General features: G+C 40.5%; 2 protein-coding genes across 8 annotated transcripts in view; one reads left to right on the top strand and one right to left on the bottom strand.

Moving 5' to 3' along the window:
- Positions 1 to 13,269, top strand: part of LOC135898898 (sorting nexin-17-like) — a 33,059-nt gene extending 19,790 nt beyond the window's left edge. For all 4 annotated transcript variants that reach the window (XM_065428113.1, XM_065428112.2, XM_065428110.1 and 1 more), the window contains exons 9-13: positions 701 to 763; positions 1,178 to 1,312; positions 5,199 to 5,405; positions 8,047 to 8,094; positions 9,227 to 13,269. In XM_065428113.1, the coding sequence (XP_065284185.1) occupies positions 701 to 763; positions 1,178 to 1,312; positions 5,199 to 5,405; positions 8,047 to 8,094; positions 9,227 to 9,313 (540 nt within the window). In that variant the 3' untranslated portion in view covers positions 9,314 to 13,269. The remainder of the gene's footprint in view (positions 1 to 700; positions 764 to 1,177; positions 1,313 to 5,198; positions 5,406 to 8,046; positions 8,095 to 9,226) is intronic.
- A 4,235-nt stretch (positions 13,270 to 17,504) lies between these two features.
- Positions 17,505 to 21,580, bottom strand: part of LOC135898897 (MFS-type transporter SLC18B1-like) — a 29,842-nt gene continuing 25,766 nt past the window's right edge. For all 4 annotated transcript variants that reach the window (XM_065428105.2, XM_065428108.2, XM_065428107.2 and 1 more), the window contains exon 14: positions 17,505 to 21,187. In XM_065428105.2, the coding sequence (XP_065284177.1) occupies positions 21,002 to 21,187 (186 nt within the window). In that variant the 3' untranslated portion in view covers positions 17,505 to 21,001. The remainder of the gene's footprint in view (positions 21,188 to 21,580) is intronic.

The following is a 21,580-nucleotide window of genomic DNA, read 5'->3' as shown; positions in this document are numbered from 1 at the left end:
GTAGAGCGGAAGCATGAGGAGGAAAGTGGGGGAGGAGAGCATGGTGAAAGGGTGTCGTAGTTGGTGCCATAGCAGCGTGCACCATCACTCGGTTACCGATAACGCCATTACTAAGGCATGCGGCACGTGCATTCACTGATACCACATGTAGGAACAAAGTGGGCTTTGGGTCCACTGCGCATGCGCTACTTTGCCTGCACCGCTGCCGCTTGAGAAAGTGCTCCACGCGAGCCACGCGTTCCTGTGTTTATGCTTTCTTTCTGAACAATGAGCGACACAACCGGTGGCAGTGCGTCGTCTGCCGCTGATGCTAACTGAAGTGCCCGAGCAGAGGCTCAGTGTTGCCACCGAGAAGACCCTGCTGCTCAGATTCAAATGCCTTGCCCCAATATATCGCGAATTCAAAAGACCTAAACGGCTACACTCAAATTTCGCATTAGGGAATATTGTAATTGTCAAATGAATTTTGTAAATGCATCTTGTACGTGTTGTCCCATGGCTTCTACAAAAAACTTTTAATGCCAAGAAATACCACTCTTGAATTAACTACAATTTGATTAATATACAGTGAGAAAGAAGCAAAATAGAGGATTGTATTGGGGAAAGCATGACGAAAGTGTCCAATCTTGGGCTTCAGTTGCAGAAAAGAAAAAAAAAAGCTACTTTATTTTTCCTACCTATTCTCTTTGTTTTTCATTAGGACCAGTACAAAGAAATCAGCTTTCGAGTCACAAGAATACGATGTTGGAGGATCACAACAGCTGTGAGTCATTAAATGGAACCACTGTCTTTTTCATGTTGAAGTTAAGCATTGTGTATTCTCAGAATGTTGAGTATATATATCTAATATCAGGGTGTCGTGTACTTGATCTCAGTGCCTTAAAAGGGCTTAGAAATGTCATTAGCAGCAGTTTACAGCTGTGATGTACACTGCTCTGGCAAGAGATGACCTTTTTTATGAAAGAGTAGTGTTCTTTTAATTTTTTTATTTGTTTTGCTGCTGCAGAAAGGTAGTTCACAAACATTTATGACGTAATCTTCTCTCTTATTCATCCCCATGAGCCATTTATTTTTGAGCTTCTCTATATTTTGTTACAATTTCAAGCATAGTGTGGTCCCTCCCTGTGCAAGTGGGCAGCGTCATTTCCTTTTTAACATGAGAACCTTTGCTTCTTAGGTGATAGACCATGCAAACGGAGAGTGTTCTGGGAACTCTCAAAGTTCAGATGGAAAGCACCAGAGACTGGAGCTTTCATTCGAGTACCTGATGAGCAAGAACAAGCTCCAGTGGATCACAGTGGTCAGCAGTCAGGTATGTGACAAATTAAATAAAAGGAGTTGCATTTCATTCGTTTCATTTTATTTCAGCATTATGGTACATGTATAGCTTGCAAAGAAATGCTGGGGGTACAGACTAAAAGCTACAGAAGACTTGACAGGGTCTGTACCCGATAATTGCACTTTGGCAGGGCCAAAAGAATATGTTCATGTGCGACAAGCATACAATGACAAAAACTATGCATGCGATATATACTGCCAAAAGTCTAAGACTAAAAAGAAAATAGCTTCCTGCATGACATAAAAAAAGAAAACAGCAACATTACAGCAAAGAATGTTCGTGGTTTAAAAGAATAGGCAGTGTATATGCAATAATTTTTCAGCCATAGTTAGTATGAGTCCATGGCGAACACCAAAAAGTGATTACGCGTGTATCATTCTTTCTGTCAAGTTAGACAGTTCATTCACCTACAGATTGTTTGTTTTAATCCTTTGTTTATAGCGTGTCATTAGTAAAGAATTGTACAAGTTGACAACAGGTATTACGTCTAAGATTTTATAGATGGGGCTTGTGTGAGTGTTATACGGAGCATTGACAATCAAACGGACATTCCTTTTTTGTAATCTAGAAAGCCTGAGAACGTTGGAAATTGTTGTGGTTCCCCCGCCAGAGTAGCAGTGGCACAGTTTTGAAAGGAAACGTGAATTATACAACAGTTTTACATTTTCTGGCAAAATAAAACAAGTGCGCGATGGTATACAGTTGAACCCGACCATATCGAACCTGTTTACATCGAATTATTCTGTATATCGAACAAGTTCTGGACACGGTATAGTTACAATGAGTATATATAGAAAAAATTACGATTACATCGAACAAAAATAGTAGCATCTCCCGATATATCGAACGTCAAGCGGCGGAAAAGTGCCCCCAAAGTTGGCTTTCCCTCGCGGCGGTGGGGAAACCCAGCGGCGCGGCTCTATCCAACCGCTCTCCCTATCGTGCACACAGCATCCTAGTTGATCGCCTCCCTATCGTGCTTAGTGCACACAGCATCCTAGTTGATGGCGCCCACCGTCCCAGGCAGTGTTGGAGTGCCTTGTGCCAGGCCGCAATACCAGTCAGCCCATAGCGGCACTCGTGGTCCGCGACCACTTGACTCCCAGAGCCACAACTTCATCAAAGAGATAGAATTCGGACCATCCACGAGGCTTCCGTACTCACTCGCTTCAGGCTTGCCAATGCTTCGCGGGCGCTAAGCTTTGCTCTCCCAGGATGCAGACCACGTGGCTCTCGTACCGACGAATGTCATTAAAAGAAAAAAAAAATCTTGCAAAAAGGCTTAGCATATTGAAAAGGTCAAGCACACTACAGCAAATGTCGCCTTGCTCAAGAAAGCATGCTGCTGACGCAAGCCATCAAAATCCACGCTAGGCCTAAGCTTCAGTTGTCTTGAATGAAGCAAAACTGTCAAAGCTATCGTCCGATGCCCCAAGAGGTGCATGTTGGTCAGCCAGATGTGGGGGTCTCACCTGTGCTCTTGGGACAAAGGAACAATAACACAGTAGTGTAGACAATCACAAGGGCATTTATTGCACCTTTGATACACTAATGACTGCTAGCTGATCACCTGGTCCAGGAAATTTGAAGTTTGGATCTATCATTCAAGAGTAGACTTAAAGAAAAATATATGCTAACATTGAACACCTGCCTACTGCAGGTGTTCATCAGTCTTGACTAGGTCAGTGACACATGTTATTCAAAGCGCATTTGAAGACTCAGTCCTTCTTGCAAATATTTTACCATGTGTGGTCCACACAAACTGCAATTTCTTTTCCTTCTTTTTATCAGTGGTCATGGCAAGCAACTTTTTGAGCTGTGGGCAAAGATACTCATTTATGTATGTAGGTGATTTTCCAGAATAGCCGACATTAGCCACCGTAGGACACAGCTTTCGTGCCTTATGAAGAACTGAGTCGTGTTTGGCCTGTTTTAGAATTGAACACTGATTGGTGGGCAGCCTGGTCATTCGCATGGATGGTCACACAAACGGTGGTGTGTTCGAACGAGGCCTTGCGAGACAGTCTTGTGGAAGCATGGATTGGCGCATGCACAGAACATCCGCCCCACTTGCCGACCCCGAGCCAAAGAGGAAAAGCCTATTTCCCTGTTGTGCCCGACGGACCCCGCCGTTAGCTGGCGCTATCAGCACCACACTCGCGCCATCTCTTGTAATGCGCTCCAACCAGACTGACCGCCGCCAGCACTAAGCTACATGGAGAAGCCAGATTACAGGAGATGTGAGACGTGGGGAAAACGACTTATCAGGGGATGCGTGAGAGTCATGCACCCTACAAAGTCAAATAGTAAATAATGTCAAATGATTTTAAAGCGAATAGTTCAAATTTGTGGGATTTGTATGAAGCCTTAACATAAGAGCCAGATGTTGACAAATATTTTTTTAAAAATAAGTTGGTTCTTGCCGGGAGTCAGTTTATTTTCAAAGTGTTATTATTTAAATAGTTGAATGCAGTAACGAAAGTTCAGCATTTGTTTCAACTCCAGCAGCTCAGAAAATTAGTCGCAGGCTCTTGATCACTCTTCTGCTTCAGTCTACTTATGCTTTTCTGGTGGTTGAGGTCATGGGAGCATTTCACATTAGCCCGTCTTGCATCATACAATGCTGTGAGGTGCATTCTTGACTGCACTGTGCCAGCAACTTATGTTGTGTTGCACAAATTCAGCTTGATGGTTTCCCTCTGCATTCTGTAAGCATTCTTGCTCCATTCTCTAAGCGCACACATGAACTTAGTAGGCACACTCGTTGCTTTTGTGGTTCTCTGTCTAGCTTGCACTCTTGATCTTATGCCCAATCACCAATGAGCAACAAACTTCCTGCAACGGCTTGGCAACCACCGCCACACCTGCCTTGGCTATTAGGCCTAAGCAGTGCTGTTTCGCCATAAATCTGCTGCTATGAATAATTTGTTTCAATGATATATTTGAATAACCGAGCAGGTACAGAAATCAGCAGGTGACTCTAAATGAATCGATGTTTGCCTTGTCTTGGCTTTGAGCTATGTGACGCGATTTGCTCACCAAAACTGGAGCTGTCAATAATACTACACATTTTAAAATTTACAAAATTTTTGTGCGCATGAAAGACACCAAAAATATCTTTAATTTAACAGCATAATGAGCGTGCAGGTTATATGTGAATTTCAACTTGTGGTGTGGCTTCACGACAGTGCTGCCACCGTTTCCAAAGAGGTATGGAACAGAACCACAGGCCGAAGGTAACAATGTGGACGATTCATGAATTTGCAAATGGAAACTGTTTTTGCAAAGATCTGGGCATATTTCCGCGAGTTATGTGCACATTTTTTTCTCTCTTTCTTTATTTCTGGGGTGATTTAATGGGAGTGTGGCTTATACATGGAAAAATGTGTGTGTTTGTTCATTTTTATTACTTCGAAAACCTTCAATTGTGAAATTTGAGCTGAAGCGAATATTGAATAGCATAATACTCGGTCAAATATTGGAAGATATCAAATATTTGCACAAGCCTAGTGATTAGCTAGGAATACGTCACTACTCCATGTCAGTGCAATAAAAGTTTATTAACGCAACGTTTGTGTGATCTTCTGGCGAAAAGCACTAGCCAGAGCCGCCGGGACATATGCAATTGCAGCGCACATCGTTTCCCTTGGAACTCGTGTTGAACAGCACTGCATTCTGTGCAGCCTGCACGAGAATCAAACAGAGGCATTGCACCTTGTAACTGAGCATTCGTCACATGTACACTTTACCATCAGGTCGATGGCTGACTCAAGTGGGCCAGAAAAATGGTCTTATGAAGTATTGTTAGCATCCAGAGACGTGCTGTCTGTGCAAGCTGCAACAGGCTGTGTTTGTGCAGGCAATTCTGCTGAGTGTGTGCCTGCAAGGCATGGTGGGTGAACTGCTACTCAAGAAGCAAGGTGCTGACCGACCCCAGGGTACCAACCCTCGCCAGAGGCCCAGTAGCAGTCGTCGTGGCTCGTGGAGCTTCCTCAAGCGCGATGGTTCCAGCTACCAGATCTCTGTCAGCCGATCAGCATCTACCGACGGTATCGTCCATGAGACGGTGAGGACATGGCTTCTCTCCGCCGAGTCGACGAGTGTGCCTAGGATTGGACTGTACTGTTTTGATTTATCCGACAATGTGCTGTGGGACCCCATTGATGTTAGCCTGGTTGTTGCACTTTCCTTGCTGCTTTTTTTTGGGGCTGTTGCACACTTTCGGAAGAAGGAAGGAAGGAAGGAAAATTTTATTTGGTCCTGCATATTTGGTTTATTTGGTTTCTTTTGGAAGAAAGCCCATAGAAATCTTGGCTTCCTAGTTGTTTCGTTTTCATCAATCTAGATTTTTTAAGAGCACAGGTTCTCGGGCGGGTTTGTAGGACTGCATGGTAGCTACACAGAATGAAAGAACGTAGACACTAGGCAAGGTAAAGACAAGATGCGTACCGATTTCAGCATTTGTTGAAATGAATTGAATTCTGGTATTTTACATGGCAAAACCATGATTGCCGTAGTGTGGGACTCTGGGGATCTTCAACATGCCCCAGTGCAGAGAACATGGGCGTTTTTTCTTTACACCCCCTTTGAAATGCGGTTGCTGCGGCCGAGATTTGATCTCGCGACCTCTTACTTAGCAGTGCAGTGCCATAGCCACTAAGCCACTCAACGGGTTTTCGTTGCTTGTTCTGTCTTTTCCTTTTCTCATGTATGTGTCTTTTTGTGTGGTGTAGCGGCCTAAATCTTAAGTGTTTTGTTGTTCCGTGAATGAATGAATGAATGAATGAATGAATGAATGAATGAATGAATGAATGAATGAAAGTGAATGAATGAGGTTCTACACTGCGCAAGGCACAAACATGATGGTGATAATGATTATGATGACGACAACGGCGTTGAGTGCTTGTGAGGCTAGTGTCGAGCAATTGTTCAGGAAAGAACGATATTAGCTGTGTAGAGTGAGACATTATTTCGTATGTTGTTGATTTTTGCCTCAGCATAAAGGTAAACTGTACTTATTAATGGATTTACTGCTTATTTGTTTATTTGCTCTAAGATTATGTTGCAGTTGGGAGTCGGTGGTGGTACTTGGAATAACATTTTGGGGAAGCAATAAGTGATTTCAACTCAAAAGCTTTTTGAAAATTGACGAGTTAGAAAGCAAGACTGAGACATTTTTACACTTATCCTTGTGGCTTTCTTTAAAGGTGAAATATGGTGCAAGATAAAATGTTTTTAAAGCACTGGCATAATTTTAATAAGATTTAGGGGGGGGGGGGTATTATTGTAAGCTCCTGAACCAAATTTTGATCTGGATAAGTTCTAGGAAAAGTTGTGGCTAGTGTAGGTACTAAGTGATTACGTTTGCTTCTGAAAACGTTCTTCTAGACCAGGGGCTCCCAGACTTTCTGGCCCAGCTGCTGTATTCTCACATTTAGCATATTTATTTGATTACAAGGTGGTCAGCATTATAAGGCGAGGATGCCAGTTGGGATACCAGAGAAAAAGAACTTAAGTATGCACACTAATATAAAGTGATGTAGAGTGTCCTACAGATTATTTAGATTCAGCAGGGATTGCCCAAAATACCAAGTAATCTGGAGCCTCCAGAGTAACCAGAATAATTGGTGCGGGTTAAATGCGAATTTCACTTTGAAGTGGGATTTCATGGCAGCACGAATTTTACCTTTTGGTGTAGCTCTACGGCAGTGCAGCATGCATTGCTGGGAAGTCATGCCATACGGAAAAATTGGCATTGCTGTGAAGTCGCACCTGAAGGTGAAATTTCAAATTCACGTGTAATTCACATGCTAGCTTTACTGTTAAACTTTTTGAATTCCCGATGCAAGTTATACGCACAAAAATACAGTATTGCCTCATCTTCCAAGGCTTATTAGTTGCTATAATTTTTGCTGCCATCTAGAATCTGGATTGCTGGAAATGTGGCGATGGCACTGGTATATTGAAGCACTAACTGAATCTATCACGCTCGCATGTAAGGGTGGGCGGGAAGGGGAGGGACTTGAGGCTAAGAATTCTGGGGAAAAAACTTCTTCTTATATTCAAATAAGTACAGTACTAGCCATTAGAAAGAACCAGAATGAAGTGTTTACGCGATGCACACAATGGATAATCTTATCACTGTCACATTCCATTCCTGCATTCTCTTTATCAGCCTGTGGTCAAACGTAAGATTATGTGTAGAGCACAAGGTTGCACAGTTTACTCAGCAACATACACCTATCTCTTGTTGTGACTTATCTCCTTTCCGGCACTCTTGGGAGAGATGTGTGGTGAAAGATATGGCATCATGATTACTAAGGCCAGACAGAAATGGCAGTATCTTGACACTGCTCCGTGCAGCTGTACTTGGGCCTCTTTCGAATTACTACACAGTGGAAGTCATGGTGTTTGCACAGTGCTGCTGAAAGCGATTACACAGTCCCACAGTTATGTAGGGCTGTTTTTCTTGCATTCCTTAGCCTTGCTGTCATTGTAGAGGACTAGTACAGTGCATTCATTGTCATTGTGAGTGGACTGTATTGTAATATGTCTTTGCTGTACTGTAATGTGTAGTTACGTGCAATGGCTTCTCATACTGCCAAGCCTAAATTGCTTTGTTAGCTGTGTTCAACAGTTGTCTCCTTTTGTATGAGTCAATTTTGCTAGTGCTAAAATTTCAGCATCTTGTGTCTTTGTGCTTTTAGCGAGAGGATGGCAAATCTAGGACAAGGGAGACCACTCGAAAGCACAGTGTAAGTCGGCCTTAACTTGCGATTCATCATTTTCATTATATTTCCTGAAAAAAAAAAGTAATGTGTGCAAGTTCAAAGAAATGGAAGCATGCTCTTATTTAGATGTGTAAGCTTAGCAGTGATGAAGCAGATGAACAGCAGTATTGGGGCAGATCAATGTTTGCTAGACTGTCTCATGCAGCTTATCAGTGCCAAACACAATTATGAAGCATGTTCTGTTGCAGTCACAGCGGGGCATCACAGCTGTGCTATTGTTTAAGCTCTACCGCAACTGGTCTGCGCAAAATAGAAGAGTAGGCTAGAGGACATTATACTTAGCACTAATGGGATAAGAGAGCAGAAATGGAAGCTCATGGAAGCTCAGTGTGCAAATTGCTAGGCTTCTTCCAGTTCTTTAGCTCAAAAACCACAGCAGGTTTCTATCAAAGAGGCAGAAATTATACGTCGCTATGCTTATTGTTATGCATCATTGTGAGGGTTACCAAAAGAACAATAAAAAAAAAGGTTCGACTTTATTAAACAGAAAATTTTGTCATTTCAGGTGCCTTTCTTTTTTCATTAGCATTTTTTTATATGTGCGTATTGTTATGAATAATTTTAATGCACCTCATGACACAGAAAGTGTGCAGACTCTACTCCTTAGAAAATAATTTGTGGTACATTTTTGTGAACATCTGCTATCGCTACATTGTAAATGTGAACCCTGCATGGAGCATTGCCTTTTAACATGAGAAGTGCCACATTCCTGTAAAGCAAGCAGCAAACCCAGCTTATCTGAATCAAGCTATAGCAATAGTCATGTGTTACTGTTTTGTACTTTCTACACACCGTGCACGTCTTTACGGTAGTTTAATTTTGCAAAGAAAAGCTAGTGAGCCTTAGGGATAAAACTTCTTACTAAAAGAAAGAAAAAAAAAGAAGAAAGAAAGACATGGTGTAGTTTTGTCTGTTTAAGGCCATCTGCACACAATTTGTGCAGAATATTGAAACGCACTAACAAGTGGATGTACTTAGAGGTTTAGCTGCTACACGTGTGTCTGCGATAGCATTTGATCGTTAGCATAATGCATAACAAACCTACAACACTAGTTTTATGCATGTAGACAGCATATTTGGTTTTTATCTCTTCCAGGACCCTAAACGCAACAGTGGGATCACATCTCCAAAGGCAACCATGGAGAATGACGCGTTTGAAGGCATTGGGGATGACGATCTTTGAGCATCATTTTATACAAAGGACTCGAAAGGAGACGTGACTGTTGTGACATACGCACTCTTTTTAAGGATGGGTGTTGGCATGAAATGATGAGTGGTTGGAATGCTTTCATAGCCTTGTGTTGTAAAACTTTAGAATTCCAGCAGTGAGTGCAAGATTTATTTTCGAAAGCTTGATTTTGGATACTATCCTTGTATTTCTACTTGCTAACATAAGCTGCATCGTATAACACTCAAAAATCGTGTTTTGTCTTGCTGGGTGTCTGAAGTACGGCTTTTGTTGTGCACTGTTAGTGTGACAATGTTTATGAATGGCTTTATTCTGCTCCACATCTTATTTCTCTATGCACAATCACTCTGTGTGTGGCAAATGTGTGTCTAGAGTGCTTCATCTTTTTCTACAATGCTCAAGTGAAGTGATAGTGCAGTACAGAATGAAGAGGTTCTTGAGTGATGGTCCTCACTTTGTCCAGCTGACGTTCGCAGCTACATAATGGTATTTCATGGCTTTATGCTATCATTGCTAAAGAAGCAGAAAGTATGCACCTACTTCAGTTTCTAACAAGCTTTTGCCCCCCTTCCAGCTCTGATGTTAGCTGCACTTTTGGCACAGGTTCTCCTGTAGCCATGGCCTTCACAAATTGTGCATCTCACCAAAAATCATCTTGGCATCTTTTATGATATGGTTAAACAGTATATGGCACTCACCACAACTCTTGGTGAGCGTTTCTTCCTATGGCAAGTTCAATATGCTGGGTTGGGTTCCTCAGGCTTACAGTGCTGTCAGTGGTAGAAAGTGCATGGGCGTTTGTCATTGAAAGTTGCGTTGTAATTTCAGTGATGTAATTCTTTTGAAGTCGCACAGAATGTTAAAGTGTTATCTTAAGTTTGTGTGACCTCTAGAACGAGCCAGTGGCAACATGCATTATGTCACACATTTTTGCATTGAGTTGATGGGAGACATTGCAGAGAAACACTTAAAGATTAAGTGCAAAGGAATGGTAAAGAGAAGTCAGCAGCATGCAAGGCACCGGGTAATTGGTGAATAAGAAAAAGTGAAATGTGTTTAGCATTTGGCAAGATTTTGCCAAGTTTTCTCACACCATTGCTGACAAAACTTGATCGGTATTGGCCACTCCTGTTTTGAAGCAGCTGTACATCATGTGTTGCAGCTCATACTTGACACGTTCTTTTATTTCATAATTAATTTGCATGGCCTTGATTCAGGCTGCTTAAGAAAAAAATAAAAATAAAAAGTAATATCCCCTGTCTCACAGGAAGGATACTGTACCAATTGGTGTATTCAAGGGCATTGCACGAATTGTTATGATTGAAGGCAGTGTTAAATAACTGATAATAGCAATATTGACTAGTCGCATACGCGCTGTCACTGCACAAATTAAATCAAGTCTGACTTAGGGTGAAAAAAACAAGGAATTAAAACAGAAGGAAGTTTCAAAGTGTTGTGGACAGTAATCCTTGCTGAAATTCCACTAACTTGCTACTTGGTGCTTTGGGTGTTGGTGTTATCAGATAATTGTAGGTGACGTGCTACTGGTCTCTTTCCTTAGCCCAAGCTGTAAATAATGGTTAATGTGAGACAGATCGACATGTGTTTTGTTTCTATGGCGTGGGTCACCCCATTGGCAGCTACAATTTTTGTAGTTTACATTTGCTGCTTCTGCCACAACATTCCTTGTGGAGATGGCATGTTTGGTCTCATTTTTGAAAGTCTGGTAATATTAAAATTGGTGGCTTGTTCATAACACTGTATATATCTGGCACTGAAAGAGTGATGCAGGTTTTTGCTGGATGTGTGATTGCATAAATGGGGAGTGCAGTTATAGACATAACTTCCGGGGAGAGGGGGTAGGTTACAGTATCATACTTAAGGTTGTGCGCAGCATGCCAGAATTGTGACCTGAAACTTGTTAGTACTCTGGCTACATGTGGCTTCTCAAGAGAACTCGTGCACCCGATGTGTACATACAACAACGAATCTAAAAACGTAAGCTTTGGCTGTTTGTTTACGTCCTTTTATGCTTAATTTCATATGCATATCTGAATGTTGTGCTTGGCTATAGCCTAGCTGCGATTTATTTTCCTAGTTTTAAAGCGTTCTGCACGTTTACCTCTCGTCCCGCTGCAACATTTCTCAGTGTTGTCAGGATGTGGTACATTATTGCTGCTGGTGGATGCCATTTCTTATGGGGCACCGATTGAATATTTGCATTGCACTTAACGCTGGGTGGCTTGGCATTGTACTGTGCTGCGTCAATGCAGCTTCCATGGAATGAGGTGTTATGCTTGCGTGCGGTTATGTCATAGTGAGATTTGTTGGCCCATTAGCCTTATGTATTGACAGGCATTCTGAATGTTGTGGTGTTTTTTGTTTGTTTTTCTCGAAGATAGCACCACGAAGGCCACATTGTCTTTAATTATGTTGAGATTAATTTGTCTTGTTGGCACATTATGTTCCAGAGCCAGGCTCGCTTACTTTGGGCTTTATTTCATACATATATTTGTATACAGCAACTGATTGTTTTATTGATTTTGGATGCTGCTGCTCTTATTTGTAGAACAGCAAAGCTGGTTCTATTGCCAAGCCGCTTTCTTCTGGCTGGCATGGTGAAATCATTGGTGCTGGTTCTGAGCTGTGTTTTTTTTTCCGTTCTTTCGTGCATAAGCTACCTTTTTACTCTTGGTGTTGCAGGCATCATTGTTTTAATTGTTTAATGTCTGTACATCTGTGTGCTTCCATTGGCTGTGGGGCTTTGCAAAGTTGCCAAATTTGTTGATCGTCCCTCACTTTCGTTTTTTTTTTAGGTTTTTGATATTGAAATCTCTGTTATAAAGATGAATGATTCAACTCATGCATAGTAATCCAGTTCTTTGGTGTCCACTAAGAGGGACTGTTTAAACCATATGATAAAAAGAGAAGCAATGTCCTTTGGCAGTGTACTGCATGTGAAAAAGTGGTTATAGTTGTAATTGCCCAAGTGGCTTTTAGAATTGTTTTTGCAACACCCAGATTTAGTGCCAAAGTATTGCTAAATGACAAAGCACTTTTATTTGCCAATATGCTAGGTAACCTATGCTTGTGTGGCCATTGCAGAGCATCTCAGTAGTACGCCAATTTTTGCAGCAGCTGGTAACTGCAGACAGGTTACTCTTTCTTGTTGTTGAAGAAGGAATGCCACTTGTGTTAGTGTTTTGTGTGTTTTGGTATAAAAAAAAAACTCACATCCATGTCTAGGCACTCCAGTTTTAGAGCAGTTTCTAAGTCTGATCACTTGCATAATGCTAGCATCTGACACTGGTCACTTGGATCATGTATTTTTGACTTATATGACAGGCAGTTACTCGTGGATTTTCGGTTAGGCAGTAAAAGTTTTGTTTAGCAGTGTCTACTTAACATTGACTGACTGGACTTTTTGGGTGTGATGTGTTTGAAAAGTGCTTTTGACACTAAGAGCCCAAAGTGTGCTGTATACGGTTCTGTTGTGCTGAAACTTAAAAAGAAAAGGTAAATGCCAACAGTTGAGTGATTTCATTTTCGGTTAAGCTAGATGGTAGCATGTGGAATTCCTGTTCATGTCAGAGGAGCTCGTGGAACGTGTCCCATATTTAGGAGGTCGCTTGTTAACAGGTGACCAGAAAGTTTTTTTTCCCCCTTCTTGTTAGATGTAGTAACGGACACATTTTTCTCACTTTTGCTTGCTATAGTTTGCAACCGAAGAGTTCCCATGACAAATGTAGTGTAACTGTGAGAAGCACCATGCCTAATTTTGTTTTTTTCCTGCAAATTGTCATGTGGCACGAATCCTGGTGGTCAAGCTCACACCTCATAGCTCTAAAATCCAGAGTGCTTAGAGATCCAGAATGTGAAAGTGATCTGCATGTTGCAAACATGAGAGCTGGTCGTTTCTGTGAGCAGTTTTCATCACTTAGTGGGAAATACTAACATAGCGGGGCATACTTTATATTGCCTGTACATAGCCCTGTTTGGAAAAGGCAAGAGGGGTGGGAAATAAATATAATAGGGAAGTTACATCTATACAAATATATATATATATATATATATATATATATATATATATATATATATATATATAAATACGACGCATATTTTTTGTATGTGAGGGGGAGAATTAAAACTTCCACTCAACTTCAACTGTGTGAATGAAGTTGTGATGTTTGTTACCAGACAGTTTTAGCTCAATGTTTACAGTCTGCTCTGCTAAGTTGGAAAACTACTGATGCTAGCAGTCTAGAGTGGAATGTAATTCTCATTTTGGCAAGTCTACTGACTAAATGAACTGGCAGGTGGGTGTGGCACTTTGCTTCGTCATTTCGCAGCTAAGCCATGGGCAAGTTGCTCACGTGTCTATGACCAGCACTTGTATAAAATATGAAATCTTCGTAGCTCTCCTCACCGGCCGAGTGCATGAACTGTGAGAGATGCTGAGATAAAGCAGTCTTTGGGTGGGTGTTCCATTCCAGTGAAACTTGTGATGCCCACTCCAATCATCAGTGGGCGTGATCAGAGGTCACTGATGAATGTTGGTTCCCGCTCCTTGTTGCAACTTTGGTGCCAATTTACATCTTAAGGATATCTTTTGTCATGTTTCTCATTTAGTATGTTTCTTTATGCCGGTACTTGTGGCTTACATTGTTGTCATTTGTGGAATGGAGCAGGATGTTCTGCCCATTGAAACAGAGGCAATCTCTAAGGAACATGGCCTGCTTGTCTGGTGCAGAAGGTGCGGTAGAGCCTGTTCTAGTATGATAACAAAGTTCAGGCACATTGATAACCTGCTCTCTTAACACCCTTTCCTCATCATCTGCCTACACTATTAGCAACTGACTACAGCCTGACCTTAATATAACATATTATTGAATATAACAAAGTAAATATAAAATTCGGTTGGCTGTGCTTTATTTCAATATAATATAAATGAAACTGAGAATGCAGGATTCGAAACAATACCAATTACAGCGAAACAAATATTTGTTTACTGAAAGCTCTGAATACATGTATCGTGGTAACAGAGATGTCAAATACCAAGCAAACAGCAACTTGAAATAGCACATTCTGGGCATGCATGCGTGCTTCGACTAACGCCTTGGCTTGGCTGGCCTATAGCTGACAAGCCAATTGCGTGTGATCATACCGATTGCACTGTTGTATGTTAATGATGTTGTAAAGCATGTTTATTAGTATTGTTCTTGTGCCATGTATCAGCATGAGGAGCCGCTGACAGGCCATAAAATTTACATGAGGTTCTTTTCTGGCCTAGAGGCATCATGCTTCCGTTTCTTTCAGTTGAGATTTCTTTCCCGCTAATATCTGCATGTGCACTTATTAGCAATATTGATTATAGAAATGGTATTTTTGTCAGATAAGACTTCATTATATTGAGGTTTTTCTTATCTTGCATTAAAGTCACAAATGACTTCATAACCAAACAATACAAAAATATAGTGAGCTTTGCTAGCAGCTATTTCTTGAAAGCAAGTAGAATCATTCAAGAATAATTTTTACAGCTATGGCCGTTTGTAGCTGTATTATGATGCTACATTCTTCTGTAGAAAATAACACAGAGGTTTAAAGAGTGCGGTACTTTAGATTAGCCCTTGGAGATTATCTCTGCAGGAATGTAAATCAGAATAAGGTTTTTGTTTTAAGCCTGTTACCGGTCTATAAAAAGATATTTTGTCTTTCAATCGATTGAGATTGATTCGGACTCTCCAGGACATGTGATTCTGTTGAAGTTGACAGAAAACTTAATTACTTTTGAAATTGAATAAAATTTGACTCAAGATGAAACCACAATTTTCTGTACAAACAGAAATGTATTGAAAACAAGTTTTATGCTACCTCTGTGGAATACCAAATAAGTATAGGCTTGGAAGCACAAAATGTTATATCAACAGTGCAAAATAGGTTTGTCAATAAGTCAACTGCATTTTTTTTTTTTAACAGTTTTTGTAGCTTGTTTGTCTGAACTGTAGATTGATACTCTTGTCACCATCTGAGATTTCTGGACAAAATTGTTTTATGAGGCCTATTTTAACTTTCAGTATATTCCTTTAGTCGTTTAACCGCAAAAACTGCACTGTTAGTAGATTGCTTATACTTAAGCATGAAGTTTGAGTTACATGTATGAGGCTAGCAAATAAATTAAATCCAACTGTAGGGGGGCAAATAGAAAAGTTTATGGGCTGCTGCAATTTACATTTCTAATTATCTGAGTTTGAGTTATTGTAAGTCTATATTTTACTTGAGCTTTGGTCACTTAAGCCCGTCAAAAAAATTTTATTCCTGCAGTTCACTGCATGGTTCCTAAATTGTGCACAGTTGCTTCTTACAGCCTGGCATCCTGGGTTTAATGTCACTTTTATAGATTGGCATTTTTAATCTCTGATAAAATATCTTGTAAAATTTTTTGGCTGTAGCGCTTGGTGCCATTTCACAGCAAGGCCGACTCGGCCTCATTTGTGTTGTCTTTAAGAAAAAAAGTATTTTCCTTCTGGTCTGTGTAGTTCAAATATGCTATGCCACATTTAATTATTGTTTTTATACCTTTTAGTGAACTTTGTGTGTATGACACTTGTTTTTATACTTCTACCATGAATGTACACTCTTTTCTTCCTTCTGAGGTGCGGTCCTCTTTAATATACAATTTTATATGCTACGGTATGTGATAAATGACTTTGATCTTTGTATTTTCTCCACAGCTTTGTCAAGCAGTTTGCTTGCGCTTTATATTCTCATAATGTGGGTATAATAAATTAACCCAGCAATAGGTGTCTCATTGTTTGGAAATCAACTTGAAACCATTATGGCTTGTCTTTTAATATAATATAACCTCACTGACACATTCATAACGGAACACACTTGGAAATGCCATGTTATTTGAGAAAGCACGCAGTATCACTGTTCATAGGTACAAACCACAAAACTGTTGATACCGTTTGTGTATCAGTGATATTCTGCAGCAATGACTTTCCAGACATGCAAGCAATTGTTGCACTAGTACAGCATCTGTAGTAGTCTGGTGCTCTGCATAAGGTCATAAAATTTGAATCTGAGCTATGTGGTGTCTGCATTCTATCAGTGGAAAAGGCACAGAAAAGTTGTATACTTTGATACGTACCAGGCAACAGGGCAAAGGCTTTTAAGAGACATCTCACACTGCTCACATTCCTGACCAAAAAATAGCACATTACATATGAAAGAAACACATGGATATGCATTATGTACATCAGCGTAGCGTTAAATCCTGTGCTTTTATGTCATCCGAACCTATTTACTACTGAGTGAGCAACGCGTCAAATTTCTGCAACGAGTGGCCACAGCGCACCGCGTGCACACGTGACCAAAACATAGTATGTTGCATACCGGCTGAACAAAGGTGCAAAAATACGTGATTTGACGTAATTTTAAGTCTGCAAGGTAATTGTTATATATTAAAGTAGTAATTCCATACAAAGCGTTGCTGATCAAAAACAGCTGTACTGCGGGAAACGTGGCGCGGGACTTCTATGACCATACTATTTTTGTAGCTTGAGCGGCATTGCCTGCCAAGTATGAAGTGGAATATAGTGTGCCTAGAATTATGCTAACATTGAATAGCCAAAGGTAGTGAAAAGTATAATCCACAGTTGAACCCTCTCGCTTCCCTCTGGTGCTGGCGTGCCTCAGGAATGTGAAATTTATTCAACAAGTCTAGCTGAAGAGGTACGGAGCAGGATTAAATTGCCTTGCAAAGCTCCAACTCTAATTAGTTTGAGTAAAACTGAGGCACTGAAGACCATAGGCTGCAGTTTATTGCTATGGTACTGCAAAGAGTTTTTATTAATGAAGAATATTAATTCACTGTCAAAATTACCACCACAGTCATGATGAAGTTAATCTAGCATTTCTTTTATTACTTCGAATGGAATGTTAATGTGTATAATCTGCAGTTGCTAGCTCAGAAGCAGGCATATGCTGCTATCTTGTGTTGAAACTTCTGGAAATATTGTGAGAATCATGGCTATTGCGTACAAACACACTTCAATGGCAAGCATAGGTAATGCATTTGTAATCGGCACACATTTATAATGCCTGTGGCACCCACGTGTACATTACGAGCAGCTCTTGGCAGGATGTCGCCAAGTGTGTATGAACAAAAGTATGCAGACCGACGGCAAGGCAAAAAAAAACAAAATTTATTCCCAACTGAGATGCACAAACTTAAATTGACTGGTGTACTGGAAACTGTAATGGTAAGTTGTGGAAGTAGTGCAAACTGTGCAAGTAGTAGTCGATCTGAAGTCGCATGCATACGCAGCGAAGAAAATGCTTTATCACAGAGTAGTCCCCGATTAGTGTAGCTTTGCTCACGGGTGTAGATGAGAATCCCTGCAAACGAGATTTTTTTAGTAAGGTGTAATCGGAGGACTACTTGGTGATGGATGCACATGCGATGTACATCGATGTCACTCTGAAAATTGCCAAAAGAGGCATTTGCATGAACGCATGCTCTGCACAATAGCTTTAGAGATGCCAGCAAATGGTCGTGAAATGAAAGTTTGCATCTGCTTGTACACTGACTGCTCTGCAGTGATACAGAGCTAGTGCATGCAGTTAATGAAATGACATCATAGATTTTGTTCGAGGTTGATTTAAGATTGTGTCAAATGTCACAAGGCTTCACTTAGAATTTTGTAAAGATGCGATACCTTGTGGTTAGACATCACAAGTGGTGTAATGCTAGTTGTGGTTTTGAGAAATCCGGAGTAGCTTTTGTAGGCACTTGGTTTTAAATTTTTCTTCCTTCATGAGGTTGCATTATAAGCGACCTTTTCTCGGCTAAAAATAAAGCGAATGCATTAAGAATGTTTCTGTATCGCTTGGTTGACTGAAAAATAAAATTGGTAACAGACTGGCTGAAACAAGAGCACGCCTACATGGCACTATATCTGTGTGCTCATCATCTCGTCCAGTAGTGCTCCCTTCCATGTAATCATGAGCTTACTAGACCATCAGTTGGTGCTTGCATGCTTGAGTTGCAGTGTTCTCAGTTTTTCAAAGAACAGCCTAAGCATGCAAAAGAAGTGGACAAGAGTGTTTTGCCTGGCTTTTATTGCTCATTTACGGCTTATCAGTTAAGGCTGTGGTTTCTTTCCAACTTCATGTCAAAGTTGCCGACGAAGCTCTGCGACTTACTTTGGGTGCTGAGGCATATTATTTCCTTGTGGCAGGTAGCACAGCTTCATAAATAGATAAAGGAATTGGCTACGATTTTGGTGCATAAGTGCACAGTGACGTCCTTATTCTTGTATTCATTTTATTTATTGAAATACTATCGGGGCATATTCAACTCTACAGAGATGCGTTGTGTGTTACTTTACACAATGTTAAAAATGGCTGTTTTGAATTAAGTATGGTCATGATTGCTGATAATGAAAGCACACAGGTAGTTCTAGTCTGAAGCTGCTTCATGTAGGAAGAAAGTGGAGCGTATGTGTTGGTGTGGCAAGCTTGGTTCTTGAATATATGATATATTATGCAAAAAGAGATGTACACAGTAGTGAAGTTGCCCACAACTTCGACTGTGGGTTACGAAAGCAGATTTTATGGAAAAAAAAAAAAAGGCCCAGCGAGGTTATTCTTATTCTGCATGATACTTCAGAAAGGCCATACTCCTGTCACATGTGCATTCTCAACAACCATTAATACCAGTGACTGTTGCAATTTGCAAGCTCCACTAATCCACTACCCGTAAGCTTGGGAAGAGTTGCCAACAATTTCATAAGCTTTCATCAGAGACTGCAAGAAACAACACAAAGGGTAACTTGACTAGAACAACTGCATTCGGTGATTCTGAACACTCTACAGCTTTTTCAAATACAGATAGTTCCCTTTATAACGATTTAAAATATGTAGTTCACCTAATCAAAGTAACTAAATAAGCACACAAAATATTTTCTAATTTGCTCAATACAAATGCAAACAATATGCCCTTGGTCTCATTGACCTACGCACTTCCTCCTTTTTTTTTAATGTCTGGTTACATTTAACCAATACGCATGACACATCACAATCTAGTTCTCTATAAAACGTATGAATACATATTGCTACCTGAGCAAAGGCTAGGCATTTGTTCTATTTATGGACCTCCCTCACAATATATCAGCTGTGGAAAACTGAAGAATCTAGGTGCTTTCATGCATTTCATTCAAGGCTTCACACAGCATATTTGCATGCAGCCATCTAAATGTAACCTTAGCCAAGTTGACACAGTACACAGTTAAAAATCTGAAAATTCTAGGTTAGTAGAAAGCTTAACATTGCAATTATTTAAATCTTAAAGCTCTAACAGTGCAATCGTACAGAAAAAAAGGAGTTGATACTAAGCACCTCCCCACTGTAGCCATTGCCTTACTTTTGGGCTCTTGTCCAGCAAATATTGATGCAAAAGTGTCTGTAAATACATATCTTGTGCAATATGCACACAATTACAGTAAAACATACATTCTCAACAACAAAAGCACAACAGGATTTCACAACAGCTGCATAGGAAGTTTCTTGTTCATGTATATCTTTTTGTTCACATATCATAAAATAAGCTTCTAACTATCCACTTTATTACATTAAATTCCTAAAATTTCTTGACAAAACATGCAATACATGCTTATACTGAGACAACACTACAACAATATTCTCTAAAATCCCAAAATTGAAACTTTCGCCGAATGAAAAATGGCAGACAGCAGTGACACAATATTTTGATACACACTGCACATTTGGTTTCACACTATTACATTTAAAAAAAGATGCACTGCTTAAGAAAACGACGACGTGGCAGAACTGCAAGTAATGCCAAAGACACTGGAAATCTTGTCACTAGTATACTGATACATGTACAAGTACACTTATCCACTTAGGCTGACGTTGTCTGCTTGTTTGCATCATTTGCAGGTTGCCTATGAACTTCCTTTTTAAGTACAACCCAAACTGTTCATGCAGGTTTGCCTTCCGGCAATGGTGTCTTTTCCTTTCTTTCCTTCCTTATGTAAGCTGCTTAACATTGTATTGATAAAGGAGCCATGATCAATGGATTTACTGACTAAACAACCGCCTTATTTGTGCTTAAACTTTACACAGAGGTGGCATACAATTGTGCATTTTGTTTATAACATATTTTGATGCTGTACTTGCCATTTTGGTCTAGGGTATTTAGAAATTGCACATATGTGATGCTGCCATAAAAAGTGTAGATCTTTTTCTCGGAATTTAGACCGATGCCACCATTAAGCAACAGGGTAGAGCAACTTCTCATTGTTTTTCCTCTGTGGCAGGTGGGTTGCCTTTCTAGGATGGAAAACATCTCGATTGCTTCCGCAGAAAGAACTGCTTTTTCACTCCAGCGTCGCCACGACTGTTCTTGTCTCACTTATTCAGAAGCAAACAAGCAGGTACTGCATCCAAAAATGGTGTTAAACAAAATGCACAATGAAATGCAACTTCTATGCTAGGTTTCAGTGCAAACCAGGCAGCACTGTAACTAGAAAAACCATCTATACATAGCTCCCTTATCAACAGTACATTCTATATATAGGAATTAATCTTCTGTGACAAGCAGTCACTCAGCTTCGTTGTTCTTTATGCTGTTGCAGGTGACTTGTGCCTTGGAATAGGCTAAAGAGAATTGTAATGCAAATCTTTCTTCTTTTTCCCAAGAAGTGCTGTTGTCTCTCCGAGTGGTTCAGAAACAACACTGCTACTGTCTTCAGAACTGCCGTGTGATGAAGCTTGGCCATCATACCAAAATGACTCTGGTTCATTACGAGATGCGCAACACCAGTAAAGGGTTGCTATGAAGGCCTGTAACGGAAGAATTCAGTCTGTAAGAGGGTCTTCAATGCCGCCAGCACTACTCCACTGCAGTTTGACAAAGCCCTTTCATAAACGTACATATATTCCAGTCCTACTTCAACAATACTACTTATTCTACATGTGATGATCTCCATACGACTCTATCTGATCCTCTAACTTCCAATTATGTTTCTATACCCGTCGACTCGGTGACTATGGCGTTGTGCTCGTGTGGTCTTAATTCTTGGCGAAGGCAACCTCATTCTGATCAAGGCAGAATGCATATGAAGGATGTCGAATGGAACTGAACTGAACCGGTATTTTTTCTGCCATCTTGGAATCAAACCTAAACTTCTTGCAGGAACCATTCCGAGCTGGTTTGACCACAGACCCAGCACAAGG

The sequence above is a fragment of the Dermacentor albipictus genome, unplaced genomic scaffold (assembly GCF_038994185.2).
Source record: "Dermacentor albipictus isolate Rhodes 1998 colony unplaced genomic scaffold, USDA_Dalb.pri_finalv2 scaffold_23, whole genome shotgun sequence".
Lineage (NCBI taxonomy): Eukaryota > Metazoa > Arthropoda > Arachnida > Ixodida > Ixodidae > Dermacentor > Dermacentor albipictus.
The sequence above is the reverse complement of the archived record's forward strand: the minus strand, read 5'-3'. Positions and strand labels throughout refer to the sequence as shown.